This window comes from Podarcis cretensis, assembly GCF_951804945.1.
Source record: "Podarcis cretensis genome assembly, chromosome: 1".
Lineage (NCBI taxonomy): Eukaryota > Metazoa > Chordata > Lepidosauria > Squamata > Lacertidae > Podarcis > Podarcis cretensis.
The window spans coordinates 50,093,012-50,109,661 of record NC_137170.1 but is presented as its reverse complement, the minus strand read 5'-3'; the positions used below and the strand labels follow the sequence as shown (position 1 = coordinate 50,109,661).

The 16,650-nt window shown below is 41.6% G+C and overlaps 1 protein-coding gene across 2 annotated transcripts; it reads left to right on the top strand.

The window, feature by feature from the left end:
• The first annotated feature begins 196 nt into the window (after positions 1 to 196).
• Positions 197 to 11,702, top strand: EIF2S1 (eukaryotic translation initiation factor 2 subunit alpha). 2 transcript variants are annotated; one of them, XM_079952465.1, is made up of 8 exons: positions 197 to 461; positions 1,149 to 1,390; positions 1,628 to 1,707; positions 4,963 to 5,114; positions 7,439 to 7,545; positions 8,482 to 8,579; positions 9,205 to 9,348; positions 11,312 to 11,702. In XM_079952465.1, exons 2-8 carry the CDS (start codon positions 1,150 to 1,152, stop codon positions 11,435 to 11,437), a joined length of 948 nt encoding a protein of 315 aa, XP_079808591.1. In that variant the 5' UTR covers positions 197 to 461; position 1,149; the 3' UTR covers positions 11,438 to 11,702. The 2 variants fall into 2 exon arrangements, with proteins under 2 accessions (XP_079808591.1, XP_079808590.1); XM_079952464.1 differs by lacking the exon at positions 197 to 461 and adding an exon at positions 810 to 999.
• Positions 11,703 to 16,650: the final 4,948 nt, after the last annotated feature.

Below are 16,650 nucleotides of genomic sequence, written 5' to 3'. Positions count from 1 at the left end.
ATTATATGCGATTTCTTTTTTTGGCGGCGGGGGTTGGGAAGACAAACGAACCTCAGCTCCACCTCTAACTATGGTAAATGTACAATTCTGACTGCAACCTGAGAAATCCTTGCATTCTGCCTCGTCTTCCCAATACAAATAGCCGTTGTGACCATTCTACCCTTTTCTATCTCTATGCAGAGAAGTAATTCCGCTGCGGGCGGGAGGCGCTAATAAGGTTTGGCAGTCGTGTCGCGCGAGCCTTTCCTTCCCGCCCTCCCGTCTATCAGGACAACCAAAGACTTATGGGAGCAGCTGGGTAGAAATGCTTCCGGCTACTTTCCCCGAAAATGCTTCCGGAAGAGGCGGGATGGCGGCTGCGCATTTTGAGGCGGGGTACACGCTGTGACCAGAGGCGGATACGAGCAGTCGGCCGAGACCCCAGCCCGGAGCGCAGAGAGCGCGGCCTGTGGAAGAGACAGGTAAGCAAGCGGCAGGAGGGCCGGCCGCTCCGGGGCGGCCTACGAGCGGGAAGAGGGCTGCTCTGTGACCGACGCCCGGCCGCGGCGAGGGGGTGGGTGGGTGGGTGTCCTCCGTCCGCCATGCGGGAAACTCGCGGGGCGCGCCCGGCAGGCCGAGACGGAGCCTCCCCATCCCGTTCCTCGGCTGCCGCGCGAGGGGCCCGCGGGGCCTCTTCCGACGCGAGGCATTGGCTTCCCGGCCCTGCTTCTCTTGGGACACAGGCCTCCCTCGGTGAGGTGCGGGTTATGTCACAAAAGGACACCCGTCCCCTCCTCACACGGCCGCGACGCCTCTCCTTAAGTTGCGCTTTGTCACACGGCCCCCACGTTTGGTGTTTCGGGGGGGAAACTAGTCAATAACCGTCCGGGGGGAAACTGGACGGAGAAAAACGAGAGGGTTTCATAGCGATGTAGTTATTGTGGCGACCATAATGTCGGCCCAGAACACAGAGAGTGACAAGGAGGTTTCTAAGCAGCGTTCTGCAAACATGCGTGTCTGGTATGTTTTCCTTTTTTTCTGCCAATTGCAGGAAAATGGGAAATTTTTCCGATACCAGAACAGTCTAAATAGATGTTACTGTTCGCCGTATCATGATTCGGTTTGGGCTGTTACAAATGAATAAATTGTCTTTCGATATAATTTTGCAGGATGCCTGGACTAAGTTGTAGGTTTTACCAGCATAAATTTCCAGAAGTTGAAGATGTGGTCATGGTCAACGTCCGCTCCATTGCAGAAATGGGAGCCTATGTTAGCCTACTGGAATATAACAATATCGAGGGCATGATTCTGCTCAGTGAGTTGTCCAGAAGACGTATCCGTTCTATAAACAAACTCATTCGAATTGGAAGAAATGAATGTGTTGTTGTCATAAGGGTGGATAAAGAGAAAGGTAAGTTAAAATTCTAGAGTGTTATTTCAAATTCTGAGTATGCAGTCTAATGCATTCTGTCATAGCCTACCTGTAGCTGGCTTCCATATAGAAAAGTAAAGTGGGTTTCTAAAACTTTTCTTCCTGAAACAAGAAGTGTTTTCTACTGCCTTAAGTAGATAGAAGTGGCATTTTTATGAGTTTAGAAGTTGTGTTGAATCCTCACTGTTTTGAGATACTTCATTTTGTATTAATTAGGTTATATTGACTTGTCAAAAAGAAGAGTCTCTCCAGAAGAGGCAATAAAATGTGAAGACAAATTCACCAAATCAAAAACAGTAAGTTACCATATTATTGGTTATTCTAGTACTTTGCAGAATGGAGTGGGTGTACATTCTACTGGTAACTGTGTACATGATATTCTTATGTTTGAAAAAATGTACCTTGAGTTATTTTGCTTCATGATGCAGGTGGGGAACCTGTGGCCCTCCAGATGTTAGAGTGTAGCTCTCATCATCCCTAGTCATTGACCATGCAGATGAGGAGTTAGGAATCTGTCATCTGGAGCAAGGGTAGCCAGTGTATATCCTCCAGATGTTGCTGAACTCCCATCAGCCGCAGCTAGTATTGCCAGTGGTGATGGGAGTTGTAGTCAGCTATACTGTGTGGGCACCATGTTGCCAACCCTGATCTGCAGGGTCACAGGTTCCCCACCCCTGCAATGACAGTTTATGCAATAGTGTTAATAATTGTTTAGAGTGTTTAGGACTTGCAAGAACTTTTCTAAGCCTGATTTAAATGAACAAGAGCATTGAGAAGAAATGTGATATATATTGTTCTGTATTACTGAAAATGCCTCTGAATTTACCTGCATGAAAGTGATTTTGTGTTGTCTGTTTCATCTCAGTTATTTATAAAAATTATATACCATTGTGTCATAAAAATATACCAAATATACCACACCAGTTTACAATATAAAAATATAAAACCTGACAGTGACATCAGAAAAAGTTAAAAACAAGTTAAAAGCAAAAAGAAGTTGAAAACCAACATCCATACACCATTGTGGGGGATGTACTCTTAATTGTCTTCATAGGTCTGGAGGAATAGATAAGCTTTCAGCAGGCATTTAGAAGTTGGCCAGATAGTGCCTGTTGAATCTCTATTGGTAAGACATTCCACTGGACTGATGCTAAAGGCTCGGTTTCTCATTCTTGTCAGGCACCAGGCAAAAGCATTTCTCTATTACCAGGCTGTTGGTTGATTAATCATTCCATGGGCTTTTAAATGTGTTTGTGGGAGGGGAGTTATTGACTTGCTTTATTATTATGTTTTCTTGTTCTCATTTTGTGTTTTTATGTTGTGAACTGCCTGTGAAATTCGGATGAAGAGCGGTATACAAAATTAATAAATAATAATAATCTAGAACAGGTAACTTGCCAATTTCCTGAATATGGGCGTCACCCACCCAAAGAGCCTCCATCTCCCCAGGATTTAAACAGAGTTGATTGACTCTCATCCAGTCCATCACTGCATCCAGACACCAGTCCAAAACTTTCACAGCCTCTCCTGATTCAGATGTTAATGGAGAAATAGAATTGCGTGTCATCAACATACTGGTGACACCTCAATCCAGAATTTGATGTATAAAGAAACAGAAGGGAGAGCCATAAACTTGATGTGTTAATTTGCATGAACAACACTGATATTTGTTGGACACATTTGTTTTTATATTGCATACAAATGCAAGTTGTAGTTCAATGTGCAATATACAGCATGACTATAAAAGTAAGAGAGTACTGGCTCCATTTCAGAATTTCATGAAGAATATGAAAAGAGCTGGCAAAATTTCAGTGTAGTGTAGTATATGATGCAGCTTTATAGTTGTTAGGTGGGTGTGGTAGCATGCTCTTCTGTGCAACCTTTTCCTACTGTTGAATGGTTTCTGCGCCAAGATGAGCATTTGCAAGTGGTTTTGAACTTGAGTCTCAGTTGGATCTCCCACATTTGCAGTTTGCATTGCCCAAAAAGTTTGGGCAATTGCCCTTGTGGGACAGTGCCAGTAGCAAGGATGGAGGATCCTAATCCAAATTGGGATGGAACAAAGGGCAAAAGAGCCTCTACCTCTCTTTCACTCTCACACACACCAGGAGGCCAAAGCAGATTGGACTTCCAGCACCTGCAATTTGCTGCTTTCCCCACTTCTTCCTTTAGGCAGCACAGGGGGAGGGGGAGGGCCAAAGAGGAGAGGACCAGATGGCAAGCCTCAGAGGATCCCTTCTAGCCTAGAGGTTTTGTGTCCTTGGGGTACACTTGTTTTACTGTATTATACTACAATAAAATTAAAATAACTACACAGATTCTTATTTAAACCTTTTTAGGAAAAGAAATCTTTAGTGGCCTCATTCACATTTCACAGTAAGCCAAACTATGACTTACTGGGACCACACAAACATTCCTGAAAGGAGCTTGCACCCTCCTTGCTGCTCCTTGATATTTTTAGCATAGTGCAGCACTTATACCAGCATCAAATTTGCTGGTAACACCAAACTGGGAGGGGTAGCCAATGTCACAGAGGACCGAATCAGGATCCAAGATGACTGTAGTAGATTGGAGAACTGGGCCAAAACCAACAAAACACATTTCAGTAGGGACAAATGTAAGCTGCTTCACTTAGGCAGGAAGAACCAGCTGCACTAATATAAGATGGGAGACACCTGGCTTGTCGGTAGTCCAGGTGAAAAGGATTTGGGAGGTCTTAGTAGACCACAAGCTTAGCATGAGTCAACAGTGTGATGCAGCTAAAAAAAACTAACGCTGTTCTAGGCTGTATGAACGGAGGTAAAATGTCCAGATCAAGGGAAGTAATAGTACTTTGTCCAAGCTGGAACATGTGCAGAGGAGGGCAACCTAGATGACCAAGGGTCCTGAAACCAAGCCTTATGAGGAATGGTTGAGGACGTTGGGTATGTTTAGACTGGAAAAGGGGAGATAGTATAGCCATCTTCAGATATCTAAAGGGCTGTCAAATGAAAGATGGAGCAAGCTTGTTTACTCCTGCTCTAGAGGGTAGGACACAAACCAACGGATTCAAGTTACAAGAAAGGAGATTCTGACTAAACATCAGGAAGATCTTTTTGACAGTAAGACCTGCTTGACAATGGAACACATTCCCTATGGGACTCTACTTCTGTGGAGGTTTTTAAGCAATGGTTTGATATTCACCTGTCATGTATGCTTTAATTGAGATTCCTACATTGTAAAGGGTTGGACTAGATGACCCTCAGGGTACCTTCCAACTCTACAATACTATGCATCCTACTATGGCCATGGTTAGCTGCTATGTAAAGCTAAAAGAACTGGGGCGGAGCAAAGTGGCTTGTGTTCTCCTTACCAGGGGCCAGCATCTTTGTGTTAAGCCATGGTTTGACTTAGTGTTAGGTGTGAAGGTGGCTAGTGTTTCTTTCAGAAAGGGTATCTTAATGTGCAAAATGCACAAGCAATTGTCACCCTGTTGTATTTTTTCATAAGAATTATTCTCCGCGTTGGAAGTAATTGTATGCATTTTTGAACATTTTATTTGTTGTATGTAGGTTTACAGCATCCTTCGCCATGTTGCTGAGGTTTTGGAATACACAAAGGATGAACAGCTGGAGAGCCTGTTCCAGAGAACTGCTTGGGTATTTGATGACAAGTATAAAAGGCCTGGATATGGTGCATATGATGCTTTCAAGCATGCAGTTTCGTAAGTACACTACTTTTCCAGCTTGTATTACCGCTGATCACAAACATTTCAGTGGGTTTAGTTTGTTATAAAATGTCATATGCAACGAACCTTCTTTGCCTGACTGATCACCAAATGTCAGTTCAGATACAGCTACTTTTGGTAATGTTTAGATTTTAATGAGCTTTAAGGGAAAATAAGAGGGACACGGGTGGCGCTGTGGGTTAAACCACAGAGCCTAGGGCTTGCCGATCAGAAGGTCAATGGTTCGAATCCCCGCAACAGGGTGAGCTCCCGTTGCTCGGTCCCTGCTCCTGCCAACCTAGCAGTTCGAAAGCATGTCAGAGTGCAAGTAGATAAACAGGTACCGCTCCGGTGGGAAGGTAAACGGCGTTTCCATGCGCTGCTCTGGTTTGCCAGAAGCGGCTTAGTTATGCTGGCCACATGACCCGGAAGCTGTATGCCGGCTCCCTCGGCCAATGAAGCGAGATGAGCGCCGCAACCCCAGAGTCGGTCACGACTGGACCTAATGGTCAGGGGTCCCTTTACCTTTACCTTTAAGGGAAAATAAATATTAAAGACTACAGAATAGCCTGTAGGGCTACCTTTCTGCATTCATTTCTTGTTCATGCTTATTGCTATTGATGGAATGTTTCTTCATAGTAAAACATGTTCCTGAGAAGGCTTTGCAAGAATCCTTCATTTCACTGGTCTATTTGAAATGGATTTGTTTTGTATCAAATTCATGTGGTCACATGAGCCCCTACCTGCAAACTGAGTTAAGGCAGTAGAGATACCATAGAGCACTACAAACTTAACAGCCATAGCAGAATGTGCACAAGACTAATGATGCACAAGGTCTGCTTCTATGAGATTAGTACGTTTAAATAGCAAGTAGTTTACTCAAGAATAGGTTTGTGTTAGAGTTTAACTGCTTAGATAAGTGATAGCAAGCTGTTATCATATGTATGGAATTATATTTGGAAACGTAGAAAATTCAAAGTGTCTGTTATGGTACAAGGAGGTTTTTTGTAAAAAATCTGTTTTTCTGGTATCTAACTCCCCGTTAGTCTTAATAAAATGTAGACAGGGCATATAATTGTTGAAGATGAAATTGACATAGCTGCAGTGCTTTTTTTCTGGGGGGGGGGACACACACAACGGTATGCATACCCCTAGACATTTTGTGAATCTAAGTTTGGCATCTTTGAGGGGCCGTATTTCAATATGAGTAGGAAAATGAGAGTACCCCAAACGTTATTTTAGAAAAAAAGCACTGCATTGCTCAGATGTATTTAATATGTTCTGGTAATGCTCTGAAATAAAGAACATACTACTTTTCTATAATAAATTAAATATCAAAAATAACTAGTTACAGTATACTACATCAGAGTCAGAGAACAAAGATTACAAGATAGTTGTTTCACTGAAAAATAGACTAATGTACTAGAATAATAAGTGCATGTACACAGTGATACCCTTATTAAGAATATTATAAAATACAATTTTTAAAGGATGTAACAGTTTAAATTTATGACGATAAAACAATTGTTATAAAGTAGTAATTTTGGGGTTTTTATAAAAAAAATTATCTTGAGAAAATGTAGACATACTTTTTGTTTATAATATTTAAAGTTATATTAAAAAGTTAGATTTTTTAATACTGCTTGGACAGTATTGTACTATAAATTGTGTTTACAAACAAATGATGACTTCAATTATTTAGGCCAGTACCTACCGTATTTTTCGCCCTATAGGACACACTTTTTCCCCTCCAAAAATGAAGGGGAAATGTGTGTGCGTCCTATGGGGCGAATGCAGGCTTCAGGAAGCTATCCGCAAGCTGTGGGAGCCTGGCGCAAAGTCGCGCAGCTCTCCCACGACTTGGCAAGAGCTGCCTGCAGGCTTCGGGCTTTGTGCAGCTCTCGGCAAGCCGTGGGAGAGCTGCACGACTTCGGGCAGATATCCGCAAGCCTGGGGAGACTGGCGCGACTTCCCGCCAAGCTCCCTAGGCTTGCGGATAGCAGCCTGTTTTGGGGGCTGGGGTCGGGGGAAGCTCGGGCTTCCCCCGCCCCAGCCCCACACCTGGGGGGGAAATAATTTTTTTTCTTTATTTCCCCCCCCCAAAAAAAGCCTAGGTGCGCCCTATGTGCCGGTGCGCCCTATGGGGCAAAAAATATGGTATTTATTAACCATAGGCAGGAGAAAGACTGGAGAACATGTTCACGCAAATCCCTACTTTCCATTATCAGTGTTGAGAAATGCCTCAGTGTTGGTCCTTTCTCTCCTGTTAAAATGCATTTTAAGGAATGCTGGCAGACTTACATTTATGGGTCTTTTACTAGGGATCCTGCAATCCTTGATGGACTGGATCTGACAGAAGATGAGAAGCGTGTGCTAATTGATAATATCAATAGGCGCCTGACACCACAAGCAGTCAAAATTCGAGCAGGTAAGTCCCCAGACCAGAATTGATTAAAGAAACGAGGCTTGTTAATTTAGACTGAGCTTCTTATGGAAGAATATCCCACATGAATAAATAAAGATATGCTTGGTGAGTTTACTTTGACAACAAGTTTTCTGCACGTATGTTGTACAAAATGTTGTGATTGAGATCACACAAATAAGCTGTTTGACTGGATTCCTGTAAAACTACCTGAAGCTTGTCATTCCTTGCCTTTAGAGTTTATAGTTGTGAGTTACTTGAGCAATCTAACTAGTCATTTAACTTTTCATGTTTTTAACTTAGGACTTCCCTAAAGCTTCTTGAAGGAATATGACAGTCTCAGAGCTAATTATGCTATTATGCAAGATCAGGCTTGACCGCAGCAATACTAGTTGCATGCTATGAATCACTGGGGAGTGGTTGCAGGATTGTTGAGACTAATCCTGACATGTCTGCTAGCTCATAAACTAGTGCCACACGGAAATTCTGTCTGAAGAATAAAACAAGTTAAAATGGGAAGCACAAGGGCTTTTTTGCATCCCTTTTATGACCATGTTGAACAGTGCAGGAACTAGGACAGAGCCCTGTGGCACCCAGTTTGAGATGAAGTCATTCTCATTAGGCTTGGATGTTCAGCCAGCTGTGGAACCATGGAACTGAAGTATTGTCATGCCCATAGTTTGCCATCTTGTTAACAAGATTGCTTTGCAAGAGTCTGTATGGACTGTGTGCACAGTGTTCTATTGATCTATCAGACAAGCCATGTCTTAGCTACGAAGTTTCAGTGCACTTGTTCTGATTAGAGATAAATTTATGAGAGGGGTATTAAAATACAGAGGGCTGGGTAATAATAGAATAAATAACAGGTTTTAATCTCTGCCATCTTTCTTGGATAATATTTTATCTGTGTTTTAACGTAATCTGTCATTATGACCCATTTAGATATTGAAGTTGCCTGTTATGGCTATGAGGGTATTGATGCAGTGAAAGAAGCTCTCAGAGCTGGCCTGTGCTGTTCCACAGAAAGCATGCCTATCAAAGTAAGTGACAGCCAAGATGTGTGTTCTGGAAAACTATGAATATGAGAAATTTGCAGCGTCCTGTAACAGTTTGGGACATTGGATGATACCTGCTTGTGGTTTTAACACACACATCCATGATAGACCTCATGTAAATTGTGTGTGTGATGGAGAAGGGTGGTGAGTGAGAGAAATCCTCTCGGAGTAGTCCACTTGAGAGGAAATCTAGTTATGACTTTCGGAATGTCCCCATTTTACTGGGGGTATTATGTTACAGACAACTCCCGATTTGTGCAGGGGTTGTATTCCAGATCGTCACTTGCGACAGCAGGGTGCATGTAAGCTCGCCCTCTTACGCCCTCTTCCATGTCTGACAACAGCGCGCATGTACCTTGAACACATGCAAAATAGCTGTTGCCTATATTTATTTCATATTGTTGCATTTTTACTATGAACCGTTTTCCGTTACTGGGGCGAAAATCGTTGCAAGAGAAAACAAGACACAGTTATGTCCTCTTTTGCTCATTACTCATTACTGTAATATCAAAGTAGCATTTTCCACACATCCTGGAAATCCAGTTTTTCTCTGTGGTGGTACAATATTTTTTCCAGACTTGTAGGCTTGTTTTTTGCATACCTTTTGTAGATTAATCTGATAGCTCCTCCTCGATATGTGATGACCACAACAACACTGGAGAGGACTGAAGGCCTTTCTGTCCTTAGCCAAGCCATGGCTGTTATCAAAGAAAAGATTGAAGAGAAAAGGGGAGTCTTCAATGTGCAGATGGAAGTAAGTATACTGCAGTCTCTTCTCCAAACCAGTGCTGGTTGCTAACCTGAAGACCACCTTCCTGCTCCTTCAAATTTTAGGGATTGTGGGCCCCAACTTTGGAGAAAGATACTCCCATCCAATCCATTATCTTGTGTTTATTTCACTTGTCACTTTGAACAAAAAAAACCTCCAAATTTGAAGTAGAATAATGATTCAAAACAAAATGCACATTTTAAAACCAGAATAGCAATAATTAAAAGCGACCAAACACTAATTATAACTTAACAACAAATACTCCACAGTAGTTCAGGAATTAGTGACTTTAAGAGTAGATTACTACAGTGCACTCTGTGTGGCTTGCCTTGCCCTTGATCCAGTTTGTGCAGAATGCTGCGGCATAATTATGGACAGGAGTGAGACCCTTTCAGCATATAGCACCCCAGAGATCTGCACCGGTTGCCATATCAGGCCAAGTTCAAGGTGTGTTGTGGTAGCTTGAGCTTCCAAAAAAATTACTTGTCCATTATTTTTAGTACTTGGACCATACTGTTAATATCCTTATACTGTATCTGAACACCATCTTTTTGTGTACCCTGTACTTTGGTGCTGAGGGCAGGCGTCTTTCTTTAGGGATTCTTATTTAACCTTGGTCAGCCATACATTAGTCAGAACACTACAGCATCCTTCTCTCCCATCTTTCTAACTTCCTTCCCTTGACCTGAAAAGTGGCTTAAATGGGTCTGTAAGGACTGGGGAATAGTTTGCAAAGAAAGGTTATGTGAAGGTAAAGTCACCGGCTCTGCAGCTGACAGGTTTTCAGGTTGCTCATTTTGTCCAGCAGGGGGTAGGGTGCGCTTTCTTCACCACAGTTGCTTTGTTCCTAACTTTAGCATAGCAGCAGAAGCTGACATCTTAATAGAAAATATGCTAAAGGATTATTAAACACTAGCCGTATTTTCAGCACACAATTGATACTCATCCTTCAATTTATTTGAAATGTCACTTCTTCTTATCTCAAGTAGAAAGATACAGTGGTACCTCAGGTTAAGAACTTAATTTGTTCCGGAGGTCCATTCTTAACCTGAAACTGTTCTTAACCTGAAGCACCACTTTAGCTAATGGGGCCTCCCGCTGCTGCCACGCTGCCGCCGCGCAATTTCTGTTCTCATCCTATAGCAAAGTTCTTAACCCGAGGTACTATTTCTGGGTTAGCGGAGTCTGTAACCAGAAGCGTCTGTAAGCTGAGGTACCACTGTACTGGAAACTATATATGTAGAATGCCTACGAGTAAATTCTGCTTGCCTTCTGCAAACATTGAAACCACACAACTGGCTGCTATTGGGAATTCAGCCCAAACGCTGATTCCAGGGGAAACTATACTCTCAGAGCACAATGCTCCATCGCAGGTATGATTTGGATTTAAAGTAGAGCACTTTTATGTCTTGTGAGAGAACTCCACTTAAGTTGTTGGGTAGTATCTCATATAATATCTCCAGGTTTAACCTGCTCAGCCAGTATAAAACATGAGTATTATTATTTATTATTATAAACTGTCTCAAAGCAATTTGACAGAATAAAATACAACACAAAAAAGCTATTTAGTAGCGGCAACAGTTGGAAAAGGTACTGCAGGGAACTGGGTGGTGATCTTAAGACTACAGTCGCAAACCAGGCAGCATGCTGCAAACTGAGCTGTAGTGAAACCTCCTTGAGGACTCAGTCCTGCACATAAGTGTTTGAGATGGAGCTTCGACAGCATCATTTGCAGGACATTATTACAAACTACTGCTGTTCATTGGTCTTGCAGCCTTTTGGCAATGTATCTAGCAGATTGATACATCATTGTTTTTAACATTTGGGCAAGTAAGCTGCATTCACTCTAGTTGTGTGAAGCCTTTTTGATGCAAGTACATCTCTTTAACTGGTTTCTGGGTCACACTGAAAGATAACTTAAATGTTGATCATATTTGTGACGTTTCAGCCCAAGGTGGTTACTGACACTGATGAGACTGAGCTTGCAAGACAGCTGGAAAGATTGGAGCGTGAGAATGCTGAAGTGGATGGAGATGATGATGCCGAGGAGATGGAAGCAAAAACTGAAGACTAAATTGCATGGGATTAAAGAAAAGGGTTGCAGTTGTACAAACAAACACCACCCAGTGACAACACCTTTGAGTGATAAGGTGTCTTGATATTGAAAACTCCACAAGAAAAGACTTTAATATTTTCAAATTTTGATGAGACCAAATTTTGAAGAGACAAGAAACCATCTGCTATCTGCTTCAAAAGTGCTGCTTAACTTCCTCAAAGGGAAGATGCTTCTCTCTGAAGATGTAATTCCCTTCCCCACAATAAACCAGGCATTGTCTAAAGGTTGTATTTACTATCTTCATATCTAAAAAAATCAAGATGGGCAACCATTCAGTATGTCTGGTAGTGAGGTTTCTGGAAATGAAACCAGTATTCCTCCGCAGACTGTACTCATGCAAATATTCAATAAATTTATTGGATATTTATCTAGGTTTTTCTTCTTCCTCTTTTCACATTCTTAAGAGAGTTTTAATGCACATGGGGCAAAGGTCTTGCTGCTAAAGGCGATGAAAATCAAGTCAATTTAACTGCCAGTCCAGTCAGCTTCTGAATGTGGAATTGGGGAAGGGAGATGCAGAGGGCACAATTTTGTCCTTTGCCTGATGCAACAAAATGTCTTGGGCTAGCTCACAACCGCCCCAAGAAACATCAGTGATGTGATTCCTGCATTGTAGGTAGTGACCCAACTCTACACGTCAAAGCTTCTGTGTTCATTGTCGTGCATCAGAAAATCCAGATACTCTGTTTACGGCTGTTGGGTTTAAGTGTTGCTACAGAAAGAAGGTATCTTAACTTACAAAATTTGAATGAGGTGGTAGGAATCCTGCCATTATTTTAAGTTAATCATTTGATGTTTAAGTGAAGGTATAAGGCCAATTTCTCATGTAGGCGTTCCTTCATTTCATGAGGGGAAATGTAGGTAGTGAACATGCAAATTCAGCAGTATTATAGATTCAATATTATAGGAACAATTTAGGAAGCATTGAGAAGTGCACACATGCTGCAGTGCACCTAAAAATTCTACAGAGATTACAATCACATGTTTCATTTTCACAGCAGCTTTTTGGTGGAACACGGAAATCCTGAGAATCTTCACGTGTAATTGTGTATTTCCCAGTAATCCCAACTGGGAGGAATGTCACTGGGGAAAATAGCCTTTTCTGCTCCTAGGGTAGAAAACGAAAATGGTTGTATTCCAGTGTTGATGGAGACCTGTAGCTGATAAATTTAGGCCTATGGCACACAATACAAATACGGTTGCAAACTTTTCCCCACCAAAGGAAATCTTGAGGACCTCAGAAAAGTTCTGACAGAAATCTCAGACAGGTGACTTCTCACTTCTCCCTCTCTTGATGTGGGTGGTCTACAGGACAAAGAGCAAACACCTGGTTCTGATTAGATCCTGCAGCTATGTCTGTTTTCATGAGCCTGACATCACTGTCTGTGTTGAGTCTTACACGCATACAGGCTTCTACCTGTCTTCTATAACATGAGGTTATGTTTACTACTAAATCTGGAGCTGCTTGTGATGACAAGTTAAGCAATGCTGAAAATCAGATGTCTGCTTTGAACTCTTACCTACACTCAAATATTCAGCCTCCACCTTGTTTGTGTGTGGAATGCTATAATATACATGGCAATGTGTGTGTTTTATATTGGTTACTTGAAACTCCAGGTGGCATACAGTAAGTCAATATAAAAAGATTAAAAAGCACAATAGTATAGTAAAGTTCAATACTAAAATCTGTAAGCAGCACAAAACGATATGAAAGCTAGAGCTACCTCATTAAAAACCATCACACAGCAGAGACTAGAAATAATTAGTATATATCAATCTTTAATTGTATTAATGACTCTAAATGTTATTTTCCCGCTCTCTTATCAATTGTCCCTTGGCTGTAACAACAGCCTCCTATAGCTAGGAAGGTCTGAGAGCTCTTAGGCATAACCTTAAGAGGGTTAAGACTCCTTGCACCACCACAACACCCCTTCTGAGTCCCTGGCATTCAAAACAAACCTATCTAGTCACTTCCTTTAATTGTGAAGATTTGTTCCTTACAGAAAACTTTCAGGACTTCAAACCTTCCCTCCCCCCCCAATGATTGTTTTGCTGTATTGAGAGCGGGAATACAAGCATATTTTATTTATTTATTTTATTTCATAAACTTTATATACTGCTTGATTTTAGAAAAGAAACCCAAAGTAGTGGGGTTTTTTATTTTAAAAAATCTGGTTTTTGGTGACCTTTAAGTTTAACATGTGGTAAAAGATTTTGAACCCCATTTCTCTTCTAGGAAAAGTAATGTTGGCTTTCCACATTTGTTGAATGTACATTTTGCTGAATTGCTTTTTCGGAAGTAAGCTAGAAAGGATCTGTGAGGGATCGTTCAGGAAACACATTCATCTCTGAGTTACCCCTTTCCCTGATACACACGCCCTTATGACTTCCCACTATCCAGTACAGTATTTGCATTTTTTAAGTCCTTGCCGCTCAGTGATAACTTCTAGAGCCTTATCATCCATTAGAGTTTGCTTTATTTATTTTATTTGATAAACTTCTTAGTCACCTTTCAGGCTACAAATATCTTCCCAAAGTGATACACAATGCACAATAAAAACATTTTAAAATTAACAAGAAAATCAAAATATAAATAGAGCAGGAAAACCATTTCATTTCAAGAAAGATTAAACTATACAAACCCTAATCTACAACCACTTACTTGACTGCACATCACAGCCATAGTTAAACCGGTTTCATGTGAATTAAGAGCATACCGGTGCTGAGGCAGTGGGCATTTTGTTCCAACCACTACCAGGAAACAAGCCATAGACTAACTTGTTACATCAAACCCTGTGGTTTGTTTCTTTCCAAACAAATTATGAGTAGTAACCAAGGTTTGTCATTGGCTTATTTAGAAAGAAACATACCAGAAGGCTGTTTTCAGACAGCATGACACGCTAGACCATCACTTGTTTCCTGGCTATGTAACAAACAGCAGCGTAGAAGCAAAGCAGCCACAATTTCAGTATGTGCCAGCACACTGCTCATTTGCATTGAAAACCATAGGATGATATCCACAAAGTAATTCTTTTAGCGCAATGGAACTTCTTCGCCACTCTCCCTGTGCATAATAACAAAATTACCGAAATAGCAAAATCAGCAACCTATCATCTTAGTTATAAAAGAGCTTGAAATAAAAATAAATAAAACTACCCCTACTACCAGCATACAAGCAGGACTGCTGTAGCTGAACCCAGGGCTCAGGCAGGTTCACATGGTGGGTAGATGGGCCAGGGAACAGGCAGCCAGTGCAGCTGGCTGGAATAATATACAGATCGTTCCAGCCCTAAGGTCAGTGTTTGAAAGGTGTCTCTAGGTATACAGAAGTTGGCCACCCCTGGCCAAGAGAATAAGCAAGTTGTTGGGTTGACTTCTTATACCAGATCATTCTATCAGTGCTCTATAAAGGGAAAAAACAAATGCCTTCTTATTTGTCTCCTACCCACTCCACAATCATCTGTGTGCCCATAGCCTGGATACCATGTGGGACGATGATGTGGTGACTAATGTTTCCTAACCTGTGACTCACGCTGTTAGAGTTCAGATTGTTATCTCAAGTGGGACAACAGCAAGTATTTCAGAAGTATTACAAGCATGGCATGAATTTTGCCCTTACTGAATTCTTATCTCTATGATCCTACTTTAAGTCATATGTTTTGACCAACAAAGCCTGCTTTCTGCCAGACAGTGACCTAGGAGACTGGTAAGCCTCAGAATAGCACGGAAGAATGTTGCTAGCCTTGAGCCTAAAGGTGTTTCTAAAGCAGGAAGGCTAACTTAAAGCAACATCTGGAGGCCCACACGTTAGCCACTTTTCTAAAGACTTTCTCCCTTCTCTATGGATCTGTAAGGCTCCAATACACATATTGAGTGACTGATTGTTTATATGTGCTGTTTTCCCATAACAAGCTGGGCCCAAAGCAGCTTACAGCAAACAAACATTAAAACAGAGAACAATTAATATACAAATATACAAAATACAGAACATGTCAGTAAATTCAAAACAACAAAAAATACAGAGCTCTATACAATTTAGGACTTCCTTGTTCATGTCAATGTCAGAAGCAGTGCCGTAAACCTGGAAATGTCCCTGGGTTTGAGGTTATGAGAAAAGTCCCTGTGCAAACAGAAGCCCTCTGTGCGTTTTGGGAGCCCATGTGTGTACATTGGATCTACTGGATTGTGGAGCATGAGCCAGCAGCTCCAATATGTCCTTGGACTTCCATGCACACTGCCCAGGCTTGCACCCCAGGGCGCTGCTAATGCAGACTTTGCCTCCGAAGAAACACTCCATTGTCTCTTGAGACAGACAGATGCCAACAACAACAACATTTGTGTACTTTCTCCTCAAGTGATTTCTGTGTGCTAGAACTTCCCTTCATAGAAACCCATGCACATTATAGGCTTTAGATTCTACTCTTATCTACAAATCCAAACAATGACCAATGTATGTATAAGAGATTATGCAAGCACAATAATGTGTTTTTGCATTTTCAGCCATTTTTATCACGGGCGCTGACCCTATGTCAAACTATAAACCTGCTTTTTGTTTTAGTATTGTTGTTTTAAAAACGAGTTTATGACTTAGTAGGAGACTGGAATGTGTTTGTGTGTACTTGATGGGACTAATGTAGCTTAAGAACCCTAACATTCATGTTGATTTGGTGCACACATGTGCTGGGTAAGGGTCACAGCCATTGCACAGTAAATTCATTGGTATTGAAAATATTTTCATAGAATAGAGAAATATTTGTATTTTGATTCCCCAGGTTTTTCAATTTTCCTTTCAGTTCACTTACATTGCTCCTTTTCCCTGCAGCTATTATTACTATTGATAATAATAATAATAATAATAATAATAATATCCGGCTGGGTTTCCCCAGGCACTCTGGGTGGCTCCTGACAGAATATTAAAAGCACAATAAAACATCAAACATTAAAAACTTCCCTAAATAGGGTTGCCTTCAGATGTCTTGTAAAAGTCAGATAGTTGTTTATTTCCTTGACATCTGATGGGAGAGCATTCCACAGGTTGGTGTCACTACTGAGAAGTCCCTCTGCCTGGTTCCCTGTAACCTTCTCACAGTGAGGGAACTGCCAGAAGTCCCTCGGAGCTGGACCTCAGTGAACAATGTGTCTGAACAATGTGGGAGGAGACGTTCGTTCAG